Here is a 22,612-nt window from a genome sequence, read left to right as displayed (position 1 = left end):
AGGACCCTGCGATCATGATCTGAGCTGAGGGCAGCCGCTTAACCGACTGAGCCATCCAGGTGCCCCTAGTGTTTCTGATTGTTAAACATAAAATATTATTAATAAGATGTTAATTTTTTCTAAAAGATTTTATTTATTTATTTGAGAGAGAGAGAGAGGCAGAGTAAGAAGCAGACTCCCTGCCAAGCAGGGAGCCGGACATGGGACTCGATTGTGGGACCCACTCCAGGATCATGACCTGAGCCAAAGGCAGATGCTTAACCGACTGGGCCCCCCCAGGCATCCTTTATTCCTAAGAGATTAAAAAAAAAACAAGTTATCTTGTGATTTAGAGGCAGAGCAAACAATTTAAAGAATTAAATGTTGAAAGAACGGTCAGTCATACACTTAAATTGTCTTTCAAAATAATTCAACTTCCTGGGCCAATCCCTGTCCGAGGCAGAGCGCTGGCCGGGATCACTCTGGTTAAGGACTTGTCGTCTCTTTCTGTGAATCTCCAGGCAAAGAAGCTGCATCAGCTCTTCCCCCTGCTGCCCGGGAGTCTCTGATGTAGCGCATCTTAGGGCCAGCCCAGCATTTCTCGGCTATCACTGCAGATCGCTGGAGGGCGGCTGTCAGGCCCTGTCACCTGATGGGGAAGCTGTGACGCAGAGGTTTTTTGTTGTGGTCCTTCAGCCAACAAGGCTCAAAGTTAGCACTGGGATAAAGGAAACATCAACCCGCCCTCGGGAGGGGCGCCTTCTGTCTACCGGGCTCTGTGAAAACATCTCTCCAATTCAGTTTAACCCAGTGAGACAATTTATTTATTTTTTCCTTTTTTTTTAAAATTTATTTATGATAGTCACAGAGAGAGAGAGAGAGGCAGAGACACAGGCAGAGGGAGAAGCAGGCTCCATGCACCGGGAGCCCGATGCAGGACTCGATCCCGGGTCTCCAGGATCGCGCCCTGGGCCAAAGGCAGGCGCCAAACCGCTGCGCCGCCCAGGGAGCCCCAGTGAGACAATTTATTGACCCCACTTTGTAGATGAGAAAACCGAGACTCAGAAAGGTCAAAGGTCTCTTCCGAGGCCACCCACCTGGGCTGATCATGAGCCGGATCTGCCGGACTCTAATGTTCGACGATGAGCTCTTTCCAGGGCGTCACAGGCTCTTTTCAATTTGGTTCCATTTGACCATCACGGGTCAGCTCAGTGTCAGCCCCGGGGCCCCGAGAACGGGGGGCACAGCCCTGGGGGGGGCGCGACCCTACTCGGCCGGTGCTGGGGCGGGGCCGAGGCACCTGCGCGCCCGCGGGGTGAAGGGGCGGGGGGCAGCTGCGGACCGTGTTTGTTTGTTTCCGAAAACCTTTCTCGGGCTTTTAGGAAGAGGCCCGGGGGGGGGGGGGGAGGGATCCACCGGGACCAGAGTCCGCGGGTTAACAAAGGGCGGCGGGCGGGCGGGCGGGGCCGTTACTCCCCAGGACCCAGGGACGTCTCGGGGGTTCGGGGCCGGAAGGTGCGCGGGAGGGCGCGGGCCGCCGACGGGCCTGTCCACCCGCGGCCCCGGGGAAGTCGAGCGGACGAGGACCCCCCGCCCCGCCCCGCCCCGCCGGCCGTCCCGGGCTCCTCCGAGGATGGCGGGAGCCGACCCCGACCCCGACGCCCCGCGCCCCCGCGCCCCAGGACCGCCCGACACATGCCCGAGGCCGCCCCCGGCAGCCGCTGCGCTCGGGCCGCCGGAGCCCCGGGGCGCCCTGGGGGGGGCGGGGCGGGGGGCTGCGCTCGCGGACCGGGGCGGGCCCCCCGCAGCAGGTGTCGGCCGCCGCCTCAGTTTCCCCGCCGCGGCGCCCCACTGTCGGCAGGGCGGGGGCTCCCGGAGCCGACCCCCGCCCCGGGGCAGCAGCAGCTCGGGCCGCCGCGCGGGGCGCGTCCTTTGTCTGCTCCGCCGCCGCCGCCGCCGCCGCCGCCCGCGCCCCGCGCCCCGCGCCCCGCGCCCCGCTCCCCGGGCAGACAAAGCCGCGGCCGCCCGAGCCGGGGCCGCAGACGCGCCCGCGCCGCCCCCCGCCCGCCCGGCCCCGCCCCCCGCCGCACGCCCGCCCATTGGCCCGCGGGGCCGCTCGGGGGCGGGGCCCGGGCGCGTCACGTGGGCCGGCGCGGGCGCCCATTGGCCGGCGCGGCCGCCCGTCGCGGAGGGCGGGCCGTGCGCGCGGGGCCGGGCGCTGCCTGCGCGCTGGGGCCGCCCGCGGGGCCGGGCGCCTGTCAGAGGGAGGAGGCGATGCGCGCGGCGGCGGCGGCCCGGGTGCGGGAGCGGGAGCGGGAGCGGGCGCGGGCGCGGGCGCGGGTGCGGGTGCGGGCGCGGGGACGGCGGGATGCCCGAGCGGCCGACGCCACGACCGCGTGAACGCACGGCGGAGCCCCGCGCGCCATGAGGAGCCTGCCGAGCCTGCGCGCCGTCGCCCTGCTCTGCTGCGCCGCCGCCGCCGCCGCCGCCGCCGCCGCCGCCTCCGTCTCGGCGGGGACCGTCCCGGCCGGCGGGGCCGCGGGGCAGGTGGACGCGGCGCGGGGCCCGGGGCCGGGGAGCCCGCTCGGCCGCCCCGCCTCCCCGCCGCCCCCGCCCCCGCCCCCCTCGCCCTCGCCCTCGCCGCACGCCCCGCGCGCCGCCGCGGCCCCCGCGGCCCCCGCGGACCCCGACCCGGACCCCGGCGCCGCGCCGCCCACGCCCCGGCCGCCGCCCCGCGCCCCGGCCCCGACCCCGACCGCGACCCCGACCCCGGCCGCGACCCCGACCCCGGCCGCGACCCCGGCTCCGACCCCGGCTCCAGCCCCGACCTCGGCCGCGACCCCGACTCCAGCCCCGGCCGCGACCCCGACTTCGGCTGCGACCCCGACCTCGGCCGCGACCCCGGCTCCGACCCCGACCCCGACCCCGACCCCGACCGACCTCCCGCCCGCCGCCCCCGCCGCACCTGCCGCCGCGCCCCCAGGTGAGCCCCCCCCCCCCCGCCCCCAGCTGGGCCTCCCCGGGCGCCCGCGGAGACGGCGCTCCCGCCCCCCGCCGACCCCCCGGCGGCCGCACACTGGCCCGGCCGCTCCGGGAAGTTGGAGAGGCTGCGGCTCCGGCTCCGGGCCCAGGTCCGCGCCGCCTCCCCAGCCTCCGCCCCGCGCCCCGGCGTCCTGCGCACCTGTGCAGGCGCCCCCGCAGGCGGCCACGGGCTGGGGCTGGGGCTGGGGCTGCGGCTGGGGCTGCGGCTGCGGCTGGGGCTGGGGCGTGCGCCGCCGGGAGGGCCGCTCGAGGCCGGGAAAAGGGAAGAAGGAAAAAAAAGCCGTGGTAATCCGGGTTTTCCCTGCAAATTAGCGGATTCAGCGGGTCCTGTGGGACAGGTGTGTATCTAGGTTGCGCACGCCTGGGAATTAGGTTAACTCCCCTCCCTGCACCGCGACTTTCTTCCTCAATTACCAGGTCAGTGTGTTGGGACACGTCACAGTGCGAGCGGGGGTGCCCGTCCCCCCGCCCCAGCCACAGTGCTCAGCCCCGAGGATGGCGAGGGACGCCTGTGTCTGTCTCGGATCCACAGAGAAGACAGGCTCCTCTTCCTGCTGATGGAAGCAAAGCCCCGGACAACTCGTGTTCTCGCCTCCTTTTAACCGAAAGTGGGCCTGGAACCCAGCAAATCAAAGCCACCCTGTCAAGACGTCAGGCAGGAGCTTCTGGACTCCTTTGCCGAAGTCAGGGTGTGCAGAGGGGCCCACACTGTGGGCCAGGCTGGACTCAGGTTAACGGGCCTCTGACCTGACTCCCAGACTCGGTGCTTTGCTTGCAGAGTCAGGCGTGGACTTTGGACTATACTCGAATTTGTAGAGAGTTTGCCCACATGATTATGAGTCTCAATACCGTCTCGAGTCTTGGGTCGGAGCTTGGCGTTGACATCGGTAGGAATGTAGATTATTCGACCATAAAAAGCTAAGTTTGCGTCTCTTCTAGCTTGAAGGAGTATATTAACTAGCTGGATTTTGACTGTGACCTTTTTTGGCTTTGGTATAGAGAGATTGACATCTTCCTAAGAGACAGGAAGCGCAGTGGCTCCGAGTGTGGACTCTGGTTTGAGTCCGGGCTCTGCCCGTTATTAACCATGTAATCTTGGGCAGGTCACCTAACCCCTCTTCAGCTGCGAAACGAAGATAATAATAGTACTTACTTCATAGGATTGCTGCGAAGATTAACTAAGTTAATACATTTATGGTGCTTAGAACAGTTCCCGGTGCAGAGCAAGCACCACGTGTGTGTTATTCTAAAGACTACAGTTTTTGTTGTTCTTTGTTTTTTTTTTTTTTTTTGAGACCTAGTAGTAATGTGATAATCTTGTTGTAGCAGTAAAATATAATGGAAAAAGGAAGAATTAGATTTTTTAGTTTGAAGCACACAGTAGCAGTTAGTAGCAAGATCACTTATTTTGAATGATTAGTATATGATAAATAAGTCTTTGTAGTTGATGGTGTTTTACCTTTATGATTTTTGTATTGTTTTTATTTTTATTTATTTATTTATTTTTAAAGATTTATTTATTTATTTATGATAGACATAGAGAGAGAGAGAGAGGCAGAGACACAGGCAGAGGGAGAAGCAGGCTCCACGCCGGAGCCCGACATGGGACTCGATCCCGGGACTCCAGGATCGCGCCCTGGGCCAAAGGCAGGCACCAAACCGCTGAGCCACCCAGGGATCCCCTGTATTGTTGTTTTTAAATCACAGACCTTTACTTCCAAAAAATACAAACAACCAGAAGTCTTCAAAGGAAAAAGGGAAAGTCACTCCTTTACTGCTTCCTAATTCCTGTCAGTCCCTGGAGGTTACTACTGTTAACAGTTTGATCTCTTTTCAGACATTTTTCTGGGCGTATATGAACATATGTACACAGAGGGTTTTTAAAAATAGTTGTGAAAGCTCAAAATAATTCTACACGTACTGTTTTACAGCTTGCTGTATTCGCTTACCTATATATTGTGAACTTTTTTTCCCCCCACGTCCGTACTTAAGATCTACCTTATTCGTCTTGACAGTCACATTTTTTGGCATAAAAATAATGTGATTTTTAAAAACCAATCCCTTATGTACAGACACTTAGATTGCTTCTGGGATTTGTTTTAAAAAGCCCAGAGAAGGGCAGCCCTGGTGGCGCAGCGGTTTGGCGCCGCCTGCAGCCTGGGGTGTGATCCTGGGGTCCCGGGATCGAGTCCCACATCAGGCTCCCTGCATGGAGCCTGCTTCTCCCTCTGCCTCTCTCTCTCTCTCTATGAATAAATAAATAAAATCTTTAAAAAAAAAAAACCAAACAAACCCAGAGAAGAATGTGTTCTTGTTAAGTCCATCATGGACATATTCTCCAGTTCTTCAGCTGAAGTTTTGAAGGACCCAGCTGCACGTGAAGTAAAGCTGGATTGACTGATACGTGCCATCTGAACTGTTCAGGCTTTAGTCGAGCTCCGTGGACTAGCGGGTACCTATGTCTGTCGTGGTCTTTGGGTGATGACAGTTTTCGAAGGCTGTCCAACTTTGGTAGCTCTTCTGTGTCTTAGCTCTAACATAGCCCATACTTGCCGTGTGCGTGAATTCTCGGTGGGCTGCCTGTGTCTGGTCCTCAGCGGCTGACCTGAGCTTTGTGGGCCTGTTGACAGGTGGCTTTAGCTTTAGGGTGTGACACGATCGAGGATGGCCTTTTGATCTGAGCACGGGGTCCAGTCTGCTTCCAACAGAACACGCGTCTAGCTGATCTTGAGAGACCTCGTTTGACTTGCAGAGTTGGCTTCCCTGGCATTTGGGAAGATGGGCTTGTGCTGGGTGTTTATTTTAGTGTTCTGTGAGGACCGAATGCCCTTGACGATGCATTATGGACTAGATGGGTCTTCTAGACGCTCTTTGACTTAAGAAGAATTTTTTTCATAGAGGCCTGAGAGCTCTTTCCTGCCCCTCAATTAGGGCCCTCTTTTGTTTATAAGGACCTGATCTGCAAACTGAAACTAATTGCCCAGCAAACAGGCACTTTCCTCCCACAGGCTTGGCAAAACATTTGGCTGATTGGTTGGCTGGGTAGGCATTTAAGAAGAGTTGAGGGAGGGGCTGTGATGCCAGAAAACGGTAGTTACCAGAAGTAAGAGACTAAGGTGATGACAAATGTTTGATTCTTAAAGCTACGGGCCTTTAGGGCTAGACACCACTACCTCCTAGCGTGGCCCCACGTGTTAAGAAATACTTCCAAGAGTTAGCTGAAATCTCTCTCTCTGTTGTTGACACCGACTGGCCGTGGCTGTGCCCTGTGGGGCCATGCACAAGTCCGCTCTCTCTGTGCCATGACTGTTCTTCAGGACTTTGGGATGTGATCCCGTGCTCTCCGAGTCTGGAGCACCTAGCTTCAGCTCCTTCAACTGTTCTTTACGTGACATGGTGTTGGATTTCGCCACTGTCCTGGTCACCCCTCTTCTGGACTTTTTCAGTCTTCCCGCATCTCTCTCAAAGTGTGGAGCTGAACGTAATACTGCAGATGTGTCCTGACTAGCTTGCGGTGGGGAGGGCAGTTACCTTGTTCCTTCTGGATGCTGTACTGCTGTTGATGTAGTGGGTTCCTAATCACAGTAGCGTTTTTGGCAGCCACATTATGATGTTGACTCATTGAGTCCATTAAGATAACTAGGCCTTTTTTTTAAAACAAAACAAAACAAAACATGTACTAGATGAGTGTTTCTTCATTCTGGACTGGGAAATTCTTGTTATTTTCTAAAGTATGAACGGAGACGTTTGCCAGGCGTGTAGATTTATTGTGTGAGATTCAAGCCATCCTTTTAGATCCCAAGTCTGTCAGTGTACCCCACCCAGTTTATTCACATTCGCCTACAGGGTGTTCCTATAGACAGAGTCTAAGGACAAGTTAGAGCAGGTTGTTCTTACCTCATTGGGGAGAGTAAATTTATGGATGATAAAATAGTTTGGAAGGGAAAGAGTAATAGTTTAGTTCTCAAGAGTCTCTTCTAGCTCAAAGTTCTGTGATGATTTGGTATGCATGATTCAGGACCACATTAATGCCCACAAAGAGCATTAATCACTTATTTATGATCTAAGTTAAGAGAATAGGCTTTGTTTAAGCAAGCCTTAGAATTTAGAGCTGGAAAATTCTGACTAATATGACATGTAAGTAAAATATCATGAATGGATTTTGTTTGAAAGGAACAAACTGGGTGTACAGGGCCCTCCTAACTGTACTCAGTACAGTTTTCTTCATCCTACAATTCTCTGCTCTAGGTACAGAGCGTTATTTGCTTGTGGTTCTTTAAGAAGATGCCGTTCATTTTAGGGACATAGAAATTGTTCAGGCTCCAAAGGTAATGTAGGTCCACGATCTTTTATCCAAAACCTGTGGGCTGGATGTGTTTCAGAATTTAGATCTTTTTTTTTTTTTTTTTCCTGGATTTTAGGAAGTTAATAAATATTGTGTGAGCTTAATTAAGTGAAGTCTGGGGCAGCATCCTATGATCTAATACGTGAAGATATTTGTAGCAGAAATGCCTGTACATTTACAGTGAGTGGGATAACTAAAGACTGTAAATAGCCCTGCATTTGTTTGGGTCAGGTTTTGCTGCCAGGGTTGAAAAATTGGGGGTTTTGGATTTTCTGGTAGTTGGCATCAGGTCGGAGGGCTTATGGACCAGTAATTGCAAACACGTACATACTTTTGGTCCAGGCAGGCAGTGTTCTGAGTGCCTTACTTACATCAATTTATTTAATCCTTACAACAGTTAGGTACAGTTGAGTCAGATACTATTATTATCCTCGTCTTGTAGATAAGGAAACTGGGGCTCACAGAAGCCCAGTTACAGCAGATCGTAGATTCAAACTTAGTCACACTGGCTCCAGAATCCGTATTATTGGCGTTTAAGGATATAGTTACAAAGAAGAGAAGAGAAGGAAACTATTTTGCTAAAAATTATTGGTTCTTGGATACTAATCTGAGAAAATTCCTACTGTTCTACTAGCATTTACTCCCTTCACTCCATTGTATCTATTCATTCACCTCTTTGGATTTCGTTTTACAGTGTTTTACAACTGTGGTTTTAAATTGTAGTTCTAGTTCTTCCTTTGATTAGATTTTAATATGGTCTGTGATAGAGATGTTTGTCTGTAGTCTTTTTAGGACCAGGCCCAGGGACTTCTCAAATTTACTGTATCTTATTCTTGGCCTAAGTGCCTAGATTTCTGTAGAAATTCCTTAGTCTGATTTGTTTTTGGAACAGCATAGTTAAGCACCATAATGTTAGTTTCAAATCTTCTGAATTATGACCCCAGGAAGCCTTCTGGCTAATTGAAAATTTACACATTGAAATAATCTGACTAGGTCTTTTTATCTCGTTTTTTTTTTTTTTTTTAAACCCATAAAATTAAAGTGTGCATTACATTTCATCTCAGCGTTTCAAAACATGTATATATTAACTTCCAGACGTCCTGGCACCCTTATAAAAAGAATGGAAGAAGAGTATCACAGTACTGTTTTTACCGATGGGTAAATTATGGGTAGAGAGATTACTGCTCTAGGGCACTTAATAGATCAGAAGAGAATAGAAATATAAGATCTCGTTTAGCTGAAAGACAGTGTTAGATGATATTTTTAGTTATAAATAGCTTTAATTCGTGCTTTTGCCTTGATCTTGATTTTTTGTTTATTTACTGTAGATGTATGTGGTATAAAAATCTTTATTTCTAACGTTGAGATTATGTTACAGGCACCTTTTCTGTGGTCACTTAGTCTCTTTTAAAGTATACATTTTGGTTTTTCTGCTTTTCACTGGAAACAACACCCAGACTACATTAGTAACTTTGAAGGGATATTTTTAAAAATTGTGATGAAAAAGATAATGTTTGGACACATATGTGTTTGGAACACAGTAAAAGATTATCTGAAAAATTATCCTTGTAGATGTCGCTTCTAAGTACATGTGATAAATTTGTGTCAACATAATCCTTGTGGTAATGCTGCTGTTTCACAGATAAGTATTATTGTCACAAGAAATCTCTCCCCATTATTTTTCCTTCATTAAGGGGAAAAAAAAACTCTCCTCTGTTTTCCTTGCTCATTTTTTCACTTTAAATTCCTCTATATGTCCCTCTCATTGTTGTCTTTTATTCTTAGCCCCATCCATTCTTTCATGTTCTTTAAGGAATCAAATTATCCTCTCTATTTAACAATTTACCACTTTGTCCTCCTTCAGTGCCTCCTCAAAGCCCAATTCTTCCAAGAAGTCTTTCTGGAGGAACAAAAGACGTCCTTGAAGATGTCCTGGTAACAGGGTGCACAGGGTTGAACACTTTGCACTCTGAACAAAACCTGTCTGTCTTTCTCTGTGACTTTGACTTTTTTCCTATGGATTTGTTTTTAGTCTATTTAATTTAGATCATTAAGCCTATTTTAGAAGAAAGTGTCATAATTTGTATAGTATTCAGGACATGATATTAACTCTCTCTTTATGAAAATAATGAGAGAAAAGTTTTTCTTTTTGCTCTGGGCTGTTTTTTTTTTTATTGCCTAGATTTTGTTTTTCTTTCTTCAACTGAGGAACACTACAGAAAAAACTGTCATCACAGAAGTTATCTGCTTCAAAAAAAAAATTAAGTACTTTGAATAAGTAGCAAATTTATTTTTCTACTTATAAATAAAATGTTTTTGCTGGGTAGGTGGATTTGGGCTGCATACCAATATGGAAGGTTTAATTTGGTTGAGAAATAAATGTTTGATCTTTTGAATGACAGAATTTCCTTTGTAGAAATCTAATTAAGGTTAATAGTGAACAGAGTGCTTCCAATATTAACAAGTGTGCAGTACTTTACAGTTTACAAGGTGTTCTTGGAGTCTCCAAGACTTTGACATCCATATTTAGTTGAGTTCTGGGTAGTACATGAGTGAATAAAGACTTAACTTCTTTTCCTCTGTTAGTACTTTAATTGGCGAATATTGACCAACCTTTACAGGTATTTGGTGGGTTCACATTTGGTATTTTGTATTTCAAACTGTTGTCTTTTAGGTTTACTTTGTTAAATATAAATCTTTGACTGATTTTGCCGCCCATAATTAAGGGATGGAAAGACGGTATTTGAGGATGAGGATTTCTTTATATTTTCTTTGCCAGGCACTCTGGGTAATTAAAGAGCCTACTAGTCCTTGAAAGTAAGTGTGATGGAGATGACCAGGTGGACTATGGCACTTGATTGGGCGGGCTCATGTAAATTTCCTTTTTTTTATTTCCAGATTGATATATTATTTACTTATTTTCTGGTGTAGAAATCTGTTTGGGATTATCTTAATATACAATTTCAGGTGTATTGCCTCAAATCAGTACGTTAGTTGCAAAGAGATTTGACACTCTCACTTCTCATTTCCAACCTAATATTTTTTTTGTGTATTGTTTTTTTATTGGAGTTCGATTTGACAACATACACTCTAACACCCAGTGCTCATCCCGTCAAGTGCCCCCCTCCGTGCCCGTCACCCCGTCACCCCATCCCCCTGCCCGCCTCCCCTTCCGCAACCCTGTGTTTGTTTCCCAGAGTTAGGAGTCTCTCATGTTCTGTCGCCCTCACTAATTTTTCCCACTCAGTTCCTCTCCTTTCACTATTTCTTATATTCCCCATATGAGTGAGACCATATGTTTGTCCTTCTCCGATTGACTTACTTCACTCAGCATCATACCCTCCAGTCCCATCCACATTGAAGCAAATCCAACCTAACATTTGACACTTTGGCTGGAATAGTAACTGCTGTTAACTGAGCACATATTATTATATGTCTAGTTACCTATTGGGATTCTTTTCCCCCATACGTCATGTCACTTCACTCTTCAACAATGCAGTTGATCTTATTATCCGTGCTTTATGGATGGCAAATATAGAGACTCAGAAAGGAAAAGTAGCTTCTTTAGGCACATCAGGCTTATAAAGTCCATGAGGGCAGGGACTTCTATTCATTTTCTTTACAGTTGTGTCCCTAGTGTCCAGCCCAAAACAGATTCTCAATAAATATTTAATGATTGAATGAGTGAGGAAGAGGGCATGCTTGTTGCTGTACTCTACTTGCAGTATATTCTTGGGGAAAATAACGTAACCTCATGGCCTTTCCCCTTATTTTAGAAGTGAACTCTTCTCCTTTCACTGTTCACTTACAGGACTAGTATGAACCTTACTTAGAGCAAGTATAGAGACTGAGGAGGCCAAGTGGGTCTACTTCTGGGCCCTTCTCCCAATCCTCACCTCTCACCCCTACCCCTACATCATTGCCCTCCCAACCCTCACCTCGCACCTCTACATCATTGCCCACACTTGAATCAGCTCCACTCTCTCTTTTTAAAAACGTTTTATTTGAGAGAGAGAGAGCAGGAGCAGAGGGGTAAAAGAGTTGGAGAGGCAGACTCCCTGCTGAACAGGGATCCTGATGTGGGGCTCCATCCCAGGACCCTGGGATCATGACCTGAGCCAAAGGCAGACACTTAACTGACTGAGCCCCCCAGGTGCCCCAGAATCAGCTCCACTCTCATTTGGTTTACATACTGGCTTTGTTCTTTCAGTAAAGATTTTTGAAATGGAAATTCTTCTACTCTAAACTTCTGTGATAAAGAAATTAGGGTAATCTCTAAACTATTATGCAGCCTAAATATAATATGTTATTATATTTTGTAGCAATATACATTAGGAAAAGAGAAATATACCAAAATGTGAAGTGGCTAAAGCTAACTAATGGGATTATGGGTCATTTAAATTACCCCTCTGTGTTTTTGTGAATTTTCCAATTTTCACTTCACAGTAATAAAATAAATGAATAAAATGGAAAAAATGGATAAAAAGTTGTGATAAGCTTGGTAAACTTTTATTTATGTGAGATCAAGTCATGTGATATCAGAGCTAGTTTAATTTTTAATTCTTGACATTGACTCAGCAATTGTGATCTGCATCCGAGATATTTGCTTAGTCTCATTGAGTTGTGGTTCTGAAGAAAATAGATTACTGAAGACAATACTCAAGAAAGGAAACTATTCTTGAGGCCTGATAAATCTTTTTTTTTTTTTTGAGGCCTGATAAATCTTAAACACAGAGTAGGATTGACATATCTATTATCTCCAGGGCAGGTTTAGCTGAGATCTTAGCAGAGGCTGAAAATGGAGCTGGTTCTTTATCCATGTCATTCTGTTTGGGGATGTAAAACATGCACTTAAAATTAATTAAAGAAGTTTAGTGAAATATATCTTGCTTAAATTGTGCAAAATCAGAATTCATAGCATTGTTCGCAGCTTTTACCAATAGAAGAACTTTGATTATTTCTTCCTTTAAAGATACAGAGCCCCCAAAAGTTCGGTTTCATTCTGCCCATATGTTTTGCAATTAGATGAGATAAAATTGCTTTTATACTGGTAATATAACAGCTGTTCTATATGATATGCTTGCCAGGGAGACAGCTCAGCTCTGAAAGGAGGGGAAATTCATTCGGTTGGAAAAAGCAATGTATTTCTGTGTGGTCATAGGGAAAATGATAAAGAGTAGGAATATTTTCAACCTGACTAGAGAATATTAAATGATCCTACTTAGTAAATTGTAGACTCTGTAGATAACTCATTTTTGTGACTTTAGTTTCAGTCTTAGATGCTTCCTAGAAACTGGCATATTACCAGGCATCTTACTATATTTTTATTATTTGTTTAAAAAAATCTAGTGCTTTTAATTTGATGTATGTGAGCAAAAAGAAGAGATTATGAGTATCATTGTTAATTATAGGGAGAACATAATATTTTCTAATTCCTTTTAATTTTGGAAATGATTTTTAAAGGTGTAATCCTTAAAAAATATTCTAGGGAGGGATGCCTGAGGGGTTCAGTGACTGTTCAACAGACCCGTGAGCGTCTGCCTTCCGCTCAGGGCGTGATCCTGGGGTCCGGGATCGAGTCCCGCATGTCGGGCTCCCTGCAGGGAGCCTGCTTCTCCCTCTGCCTGTGTCTCTGCCTCTCTTGCTCGCTCTCTGTGTGTCTCTCATGAATAGATAAATAAAAAAATTGTTCTGGGGAAAGTTTACATGTTGTCATCTCTGAAGGAAATTGAATGGACTGTTGCTTTTGGGTCCTCTTCAGTCTCATCTATCATTTTTAGGATGTTATGTTCAGTTTGGGAAGTATTAATGAAAAAAATAAGGAAAAAAGTATTTCAACAAACTTACCCTGTTTTTATTTGTGGATTGAAGTTTGATTAGAGGAAGGCATTGGACTTTTTCTGCTGTAGGTTTCTCATTTGATTTTATAGTCATTGTAATCCTTCAGTATGTTTTTACTTATTCATTGTGTATGAAATGCATTAACAATATAGCCCCACCATCCATTGATGTTGTGTGGGTTAATGAATAGTTGTAAAGCGTACCAAAAATACAAAGCAATCTAGCTGTTGGGTGTTATTATGTTGAATTGTTGGTGTATTGCATGCAAACCTGTCCTGTTCAACTGGTTTTAGTTTCTAAGTTAGTTTGTTGCTTCAACTTGTCCACAGAAGCAGAGCCGAATGGTTTAGCTAATCAGTAGAGCAGTCAGAACTGAATTCCAGTCTGCCTTTCTATTCACTTTGTAGGTCCCTGAACATATATTTTTTAAATGGCTCTGGGACTTAGCTTCTCTGACTAGAAGATGAAGCCTGTTCCTTACGCTCAGTCTTCCAAGATTTTTTGAGAAGTCTCAGGTGCAGATTTCTGTGGGCTTTTCTCAAATGCAATGGCTTTATAGAATTAGAACTGTTTTCTGGTATTCTTTCCTGATAGCTTTTGACTAAACGCAACAAAGAAGCAGATGCATTTATAATGTGGCTTCTTTATGCAAAGTATAATTTTATACTGTTTTGTAATTATATATTTGTATAATTTATAGACAGTAATGGTATTTTTTTAAAGTTTGGGATGCTTCAGTATTATTTTTCTTCATATACTACCTTGAGAAAATAAAATAATCTTTATCTTATATTAAACTTATAAATAAGTTGCTCTTTTGTACATGTTTAATATTACTTTTGGCTGAGCTGTGTAGAAAGGGATTCCCTTAACCTTTTTTTACGATTATAAAAATAATGTGTTCATTTTAGAAAATGCAAAGAAGTGTAAAGACAAAAAATGAACTCAGATAACTATAAAGTTAACATTTTAGTGAAAACTAGAGAATTTTTTTACATCTATATTTACTTTATTCCCTTCTCTGTCATTGAGATAATTCTATATGGATGTATTATTGCTCTGATACTGCTCTTGAACATTGTGTATGTGTGTGTGTGTGTGTGTGTGTGTATATATACATATATATTTATATGACGATTTTATTTATTTGTTTATTTGAGAGAGAGGTGCGAAAGAGAGCGTGAGCAGTAGGCAGGGGGAGAAGCAGCTGTGGGGCTGGATCCCAGGGCCCTGAGATCATGACCTGAGCTGAAGGCAGACACTTAGCTGACTGAGCCACACAGGCACCCCTTAAACATAATATATTTCAAGTATTTTTAACGTTTTAAAATGGGAAATCTTTCAAATTGAAGTTGAAAGTAGTAGTATTAGTGATATTACTGTAATCTGAATGATCAAAATCTGAATGCTAAGTAACTGTATTAGATGCTTCCTGATAATTACAGAAAAAAATAACTAAACGATAAAGTTTTTTTAATCTATGAAAAGCCCACAGCTAATCATTGAGTTTAATATTTAATTACTACATACATTGCTCTGTTTCTCACAAAATCCCTTTTTTTTTTTTAAATAAAAAACAGACACGTGAGTTGGATTTAGCACTCTTCTGAAGTCAAGTATATGACAGATCAAAATGGGAAATAATTCACCACATTTAAATTATTTGTTATATCACCAAAAAGAATGTGAATCCATTTTGAATGGAGATCTCAGATTCCATATAATGCTTTACTTGAGACTTGGTACTCCTTGTCAGAACCAAACTAGCGACTGTTTCTCATGTGTCTGTTCTAGCACAAGCACGATTTTTCTTGGGTTCAAGTGGTCCTCAAAAGCCCAAAGCAGTCTGGAACCAAGCCAGGCATTTGATATTTTCAAATCTATGTTGAGGAAAGTCAAAGTGTCCATCTGCCTGGCTCAGATATTGCCAAAAAAGGCCTGGATTCTGTGCTAAAGAACATGCCAAAAAATTGACTCTGGCCTCCAGGAAACTGATATCTACCTCACATAATAATCTCTGTTCTCTGAGTTTTGTGAAGAAAAGGCTATAACTTTTAAATCAAAGAGGTAATGAACTATAGTGTTATTGAGAGAGGATTAAATTAATGCACATAAAAAACTTAGTTGTGCTTAATAATCAGCACGTAGTAAACCTTCAGAGTTGGCTATCGTTATTATTAATATTGCTTTATTACATTCACCATGTTTAAAAAACAGCAGAGTGAACTCTGTCAATTCTAGATTAATACACGTCAGCTTCCCTGCCGTGATCTGGGGACTGGCAACCCATTGGTAATCAGAAGACTTGCACGTTGTCACAGATCAACCTTTTCTAACAGGTGATTCTAAGGTACAGGTAGGACCAATATGCTTTTTTTTTTTTTTTTTTTTTTTTTTTTTTTTTAATTTTTTTTTTTTTTTTAAAGATTTTTTATTTATTTATTCATAGAGACACAGCTAGAGAGAGAGAGGCAGAGACACAGGCAGAGGGAGAAGCAGGCACCATGCAGGGAGCCCGATGTGGGACTCGATCCCGGGTCTCCAGGATCACACCCCGGGCTGCAGGCGGCGCTAAACCGCTGCGCCACTGGGGCTGCCCAGGACCAATATGCTTGATGCAAAAGTCTACCTCCTGTCCTGTCAAGAGTGGCCGAGGCCAAGCCAGAATTACTCTGTGCCGTATTGCCAGATACACAGTAATGGTACTGCTCGGAACTGAGCTGAATGGAAGCTATTTTCAAAAAGCAAATGCAAAGATGGTGACTCTGGGGATTCCCTGAAGCAGCCATTGTCCAGTTCTAGCAGGTATGTAATCCTCTGGGTCTTTTGTAGGTATTGAGCTCTAGCCACAAATGACCAGTAAAGTGAAAATAAGACTGGGGCCTATAGAAAGACATGACCACTCAATTTTACATTGGTTGCACATTGACATTTTTGAAAGCATGCCAAATATAACATGCACATACACAGCCCAAGTCACATAATCTCCCTGGGCTTCTATATGGTCATCTGTAACATGAGTATAACAGTGCCAGCCTAATAGGGTGCTTGAGTGTTGACCTAGAATTCAAACCCACCTCTGTCTGACTTAAAAGTCTGTGTTCTTTTTCTCTTTTAACTAAGCTATGCTGCACTGTCAAAGCAGATAGCAGTAGCAGAAATGAAATAAAGCATTCAGTGGATACAGAACACTTTTTAGGTTCTGTTTTTGTCACCTTCCCTAGCATCCCCCAGGAAGCCCTTATATTGTCCTTTTCAGCACTCATTCTGAATTGCACAGTGACTCTGGTTTGATTTCAGTAGCTACTGGGAAAATCAAAATTAGATCAAAGAGTGTTTCTCAGAGGTAGATATGGATGTGGGGTAAGGGTGGGGAGAGGAAATAACGGTGGAAATTGGATGAGACTAAACAGGTAGACACCCATGATAAATGTAAAGCAGAACTAACTGTAAGACTGTCAAATCAGGGATCCCTGGGTGGCGCAGCGGTTTGGCGCCTGCCTTTGACCCAGGGCGCGATCCTGGAGACCCGGGATCGAATTCCATGTCGGGCTCCCGGTGCATGGAGCCTGCTTCTCCCTCTGCCTGTGTCTCTGCCTCTCTCTCTCTCTCTCTCTCTCTGTGTGACTATCATAAATTAAAAAAAAAAAAAAAAAAAAAAAAAAAAGACTGTCAAATCAGCACCAGAAGGCTTAGTGCTAACAGAGAGGCAATGCAATGCTTATTAGCATTTGGCAAGAAATACCACACACTGCAAAATGGTAGTATTGATGGTTCTTGACTTGACAATAAAGTCTTTCATCTTTAACTTAATATGGACTCTAGGTCAAGATGCTGGTGCAAAACAATATGTTGTAAAAAGTACGAGGTAATATTTGATTATGTAAGAGTCAGAAGAATCTCAGAATTGCAAATGTGGTTCATAGTTCACCAATCACCTGAGGGTGCATTCCCCTTCCCCACGTTACAGACTTCCCTCCTTATGCAAAGGAGGATCTGAGAGACACATCAGACAAAGGAGAAGCTGTTATTTCAAGTATAGACCCAGCCCCTTCTGATCCAGTTGCAAGACATATTGACAAATGCAGACTTTTGGGAAGTTTGTATTTTTTAAAAATATTTTATTTATTTATTCATGAGAGACAGAGGCAGAGACACAGGGAGAGGGAGAAGGAGGCTCCATGCAGGGAGTCCAATGCGAGACTCGATCTAGGGACCCCGGGATCACGACCTGAGTCGGAGGCAGACGCTCCAGCACTAAGCCACCCAGGTGCCCTGACAGTTTGTATTTATTAGAAAGAAATTGCTTCAGTTTGTATGGCAAGACTCAGTAATAGCAGTGTATCTTACTACATCCTGCAGTGTGCAAGTACAGAGGTCAGGCTGAACTACAGAGCTAGTGTGGAAGAAATATATCCAGTGCAAAACCCGGTTATATTATTCTTCTAGTTTAATACATTTATACTTCAATATAATTCTCCTATTTAATCACCATAAGTGATCCCAGCCCATAGCTCAAGTTTCCTAATATGACTTGTAACTTCTCCATAATCTTTGTCCTCATTTCCTACCACCCTTCTTATACTTTAAATGCCAGCAGAATCAAATTGCTTATATTTCCTCCCAAATACCATGCTTATCATCGTCAATATTAATAAAGCAATCATCTGTGGAGGTCTTGTTCTGTGTCATATAATAGGAGCTTTAAATGAGTTATCATGGCCTTGTTTCTCAAAAGAACCTAATAAGAAATATGCACTATTATCCCCACTTTACTAAGTGGGAATCAAGGCTTTGAGAGTTTAAACACACTGAGCAGTCTCATAGCTAGTAAAATATAGAACCTTGAGGGATCCCTGGGTGGCGCAGTGGTTTAGCGCCTGCTTTGGCCCAGGGCGCGATCCTGGAGACCCGGGATCGAATCCCACATCGGGCTCCCGGTGCATGGAGCCTGCTTCTCCCTCTGCCTGTGTCTCTGCCTCTCTCTCTCTCTCTCTCTCTCTCTCTGTATGACTATCATAAATAAATGAAAATTAAAAAAAAATATAGAACCTTGATTCAGATTCTGATCTGTCTAGCCTCGGAGCCTCCTTTCTGAATCAGTAAGCTAACTAACTGGCCTCTTGTTATTTTACTTATACTGTTCCCTCTGCCTGGAATCTCCTTCAGTTTTAATAAAGGCCTTAATTGTAAGGAACACAAGCCAATGCTTGCTGATTTAAACAGAAGTGGAATTTATTAAAAGGATATGGAAGGTTTCACAGAACCTCCAGGGGAACCAAATTCAGGATATGGAACTAAAGATAATGCTCCATCGTGCCCCAGAGAGGTCCACTGAATATGCCACTGACCCCATCACTGAGTCAGATGCTGGAGTTTACAGCGTTGACACTAACGTGAGGTACTGTAACCATCTCATCTGCTACTAGAGAAAGGACGTCTTGCTCATTCCTTTGAATCTTTAGTTGCTAACTCCAAGTGGCGGGTGGGTATGATTGTTGGAGCTTCAAACACTTGCTCCAGCCCTGATGCAGGTGGGGGTGGGGGGCAGGGAAAACAATAATCTGGCATTATGAACCTTGGTAGCCTGGTAGGATAGCCAGGATTCTTTCCCCAGATGGGAACAGATTCTAAAATAGTGGGGAAATTATACAGTGATACTAGGCTGCCAAAAACAGTGACAGATGTCACCTGAGAAATTTATTTGTACTTGAAAAACATCATCCAGGCAGCCTGCTATGCTGTTGTACCTTATACATTTAGTGTTACTATGTATATCATAGCTTTTGATTGCTTGCTTTTTAAACATTCTTGTTTTAAGTATTACTTGTTTATGTAAACGACTCTATTGCTTGTCCTCAGGTAGCTTATAGGCTGTCTTGTTGATGTCTGTACTCTCTAGCATCTACTTAGGATAGTGTTCAGCACACAGTAAATGCTCAATAAATATCTGAACTCAAGTGTAATCCTCCTGCCCACTACCACCAGAATGTAGTAGGTTCCACAAGGGCAGAGATTTTCGTCTTTGACTCTCTCTCTCTCTCTTTTTTAACCACTGTGTCCCTAGAACCTAGGCTAAGTCCTAGTATGTGGTAGGTCCTCAGTAAATATTTATACAATAACTTAAGAATCCTAAATAGTAAATTATTTATTTCTGGGAATGACACTGTCAGAAAGGCCTTTGAATGTCGATGGCAGAGTCAAAGCACTCTGGCATATTTTCCAACTGGACCACTTACAATGTGAGGCCAGAAATGGCCTTGTTCATCTCTGGTTACCTCTTCCTCCCATTTACAAGCATAACCTGAAGGAGGCAATTTGGAATTCTTTCCCAGACCTACCACAATAGTCACTAGCCACAAAAAAGGCCTAAAGTACCATACCTGCTTGACATGAAACCTTTTTTTGGTCCCCTTTTGTATAACCAGTTATATCCTGAGATTGCATCTATTCTAGGGAAAAAAAGGGTTGTTGGGCAAACAGTCTTGTATCTTGTATTATAAAGTATAATAACCTAGGGTAGTTAGTATTTCACTTTGAAAAAATGAGGAAATGAAGTCCTGTAATTGTGGAATTATTTGTACAAGGGCAGGTGGAAAAGCAGAAAGGTACTGCAGACCAGTGTTCTGTGGCTTTTAGAGGGTAGCTTTTTGGAAGGAACAAAAGGACAACTGAGTCAAGCTGAAAGAGAACTTGTGTTCAAGCTAAGAATTATTATTATTATTAATGGTAACTATCATCTGGAGCCAGATCGCCTAGCTTTGAATCATTCTATCACTTACTGTGTGACCTTGGACTATGCTTCAATTCCCCCATCTGTAAAATGGGCCTAAGAATAGCACCTACTTCATCAGGTTCTCATAAGGATTAAGTGATAATAACATATGTGAAATACTTAGAATGCCTGCATAAGTCGGCCTTCTACATGTTAGCTCTTATTATTATTATACTTTGAAATCCTATTTACTTTTACTACTTTCAGTCTCTTTATTTTTTCACTACCTCTAATCCTTTCAATTCTGAATTAGTAGGATTACCCTGTTTTACAGAGAACCTATGTCTGAAACGAGGTTAAGTTGTTTGCCCAATAGTCACTAGCTGGGAAGTACTGGCTAGTTGGGATTTAAACCCAAATCTGTCTCTCTCTCTCTTTTTTTTTTTTTTTTTTCCCGAGCTCTTTCTATTGGAGCAAAATAACAATCTGAAAGTAGATTGAGTTTCATGTGCTCTATTATATTCTTCCAACCACTCTTTTTAGTTATAATGCATTTTTCCCCTGCTGCCTTCAGTGTGTTCTGATTTGTAGTTATTGTCTTTCTGTCCGTACCATAGATCTGTTTACCACCCTCACTGGTTTTCCTTTTGATTCTGAGGACTTTTAGTAGAAACTGTGCTCTGTACCTGGAAAGACCAAAGCATTTCCTCACGTACTGTGACTGTGTAAATTTCACTTTTACTTTTTTTTGTTAGCCTAGTTGATCAGTTCAGTGGACTGGTTTCCAGAAGAGAATGCTTTAGATATCTCTTATGAGTCAGGTAAGTACTTTTATACATCAGCTAGGGGTAGCATTGTAGGGCAAACGGCAAACATCCAAAAGCTGAGAGCCATTTCAGCCAGTGTAAGAGTTTGTCAGATATAGAGACAGTATCAAATAGTGATATTGAGTTGCTACAAAATTTTGCCACCTAGTTAATTACTTTTATGTGAGTTAATCATTGTGTAACTTGTGCGTGAAACTTCTGTTGAGAAATCCCAAATGGACTCCAGACATTCTGGGCAAGAAAAGTATGATTGATTACTTAAATTGATTGTTCTAGAGTGTTATTTTGATTAGTATGTGATCTTTCTTGTTAACAAGTCTTTTAACAGTTTATTGGAAGAACTTCTCTTGCTAAATTTATTTCAGTTGATAATTTTATATGATCGTTTGGAAATACACTTAAAATCAGTGATGAAGTAGTCTTCAGGGACTAAAGCCACAAGTATCAAGAAGCAATTACTTTCTATTTCCTTATTGGTTAACCAGTCTAACCAATCTGCAGTGATACCTTCTTGTTTTCCCTTTTCTCCTTTTTCCTCGTCCTCCTCCCCCCCCTTTTTTTAACCAGAAAAGATTTCAGGTTCTCTTTTCACCTGGTTTTTTAAAGTTTATTTAAGTAATCTCTATACCCAGTGTGGGACTTGAACTTATGACCCTGAGATCAAGAGTTGCATGTTCTTCCTACAGAGTCAGCCAAGCACCTCCACCAAATATATATATATATATGTATTTTGGTCTCAGTGCCCAAACTGGCCTTCAACTGTATTTTACTAGGACGGTGCATTCATTTGCATTCATTTTTACTTAGGTAATAGGGAATAGGGTATGCTTTTGACAATAAGTTTGTGTTGGGCTTCCCATGTTAACAAAATAAGATTCTTTTATTCATTTATCAGATGGTTGTTAATCACCTGCTGTGCACCTAGTGCTGGGCTAGATAGACAGATACCTACCACGTGGTTTCTGCCCTTGAGAACCTAGTGGAGAATACAGAAGATCAGACTGCAGTGTGACGAGTTCCATCACAGTGGTGGTGTGCACATACTACAGGAGCAAAGAGGGACTCCTCGCCCGGATTTTTGATGGGAGTAGGGGCAGAGGATGTTGTCAGAGCAGCCTTTCTGGAGGAATTTTTGTCTGAGCTGAAATAGGAATTACAAGGTGGTGGAGGAGGAGGAGGGCTTTCTGGGAAAAGGGAGCAGTGTGTGAAAAAGGTAAGAAAGCACATGTGTGGCCTGTTTAGGGAACTATAGTCCTGAGTGGCTTGATTAGGGAAGGATAGGATATGTGAGGGAGGAAGAGGGACTGGTGAGATTTGAGGCTGGGTGGTTGGCAGCCATTGAATAAAAAAAAGTGCTTTGTATGTTATGCTCAGACATTTATGCTAAAAGTAACAAAGAAATGTAAGCCCCAAGGTGACACGGTAAGGTCTGTGTTTTGGATCAGCGTAGAAACTGCAATGTATTCCTAAAAGACTAAGTGATCCCCAGCAAAGATAATTAGAGGCCACTGACTATCTCTCTAAATCTTTCCCAGCATTAATTTTGAATTAAAGGGTTTACATGCTAAGGTAATGTAATAATAGAAGGGTGACATGAATTAGTTTCTCTATCCTCTCTTATTAAGAAAACATTTTGCATGTTGGTATAACACACTGACTTAGATGACTAAAATTAGAGACTAAAATTAAAGCCAGCAATTGGTGCTGGGCCTCTTAAGGGATCTGGTGTGAGGTTGAACAAACCTGAGTGCCTCCTGTAGGCCAGGCACTGTTCTAGGAGCTGACGGTACAATGACTTGGGCATCTACAGTCTGGTGGAGGGACAGACTTGTATGTGAATGCTTATGTACTAGGTTCCTTTAC

The 22,612-nt window shown here is 44.3% G+C and overlaps 1 protein-coding gene and 1 long non-coding RNA gene across 2 annotated transcripts in view; one reads left to right on the top strand and one right to left on the bottom strand.

Annotated features, from left to right (window-relative positions):
- Positions 1-109: 109 nt before the first annotated feature.
- Positions 110-1,567, bottom strand: LOC144322753 (uncharacterized). The gene is made up of 3 exons (XR_013388400.1): positions 1,077-1,567; positions 386-640; positions 110-292 (listed from the first exon to the last, which is right to left on the bottom strand). It is a non-coding gene; the product is annotated as an uncharacterized LOC144322753 (long non-coding RNA).
- An 836-nt stretch (positions 1,568-2,403) lies between these two features.
- MEGF9 (multiple EGF like domains 9) overlaps positions 2,404-22,612 on the top strand; it is a 79,030-nt gene continuing 58,821 nt past the window's right edge. Inside the window, exon 1 of the mRNA XM_077910927.1 lies at positions 2,404-2,962. Coding sequence (XP_077767053.1) covers positions 2,404-2,962 — 559 coding nt within the window. The remainder of the gene's footprint in view (positions 2,963-22,612) is intronic.

This window comes from Canis aureus, chromosome 10 (assembly GCF_053574225.1).
Source record: "Canis aureus isolate CA01 chromosome 10, VMU_Caureus_v.1.0, whole genome shotgun sequence".
Taxonomy (NCBI): Eukaryota; Metazoa; Chordata; class Mammalia; order Carnivora; family Canidae; genus Canis; species Canis aureus.
The sequence above is the reverse complement of the archived record's forward strand: the minus strand, read 5'-3'. Positions and strand labels throughout refer to the sequence as shown.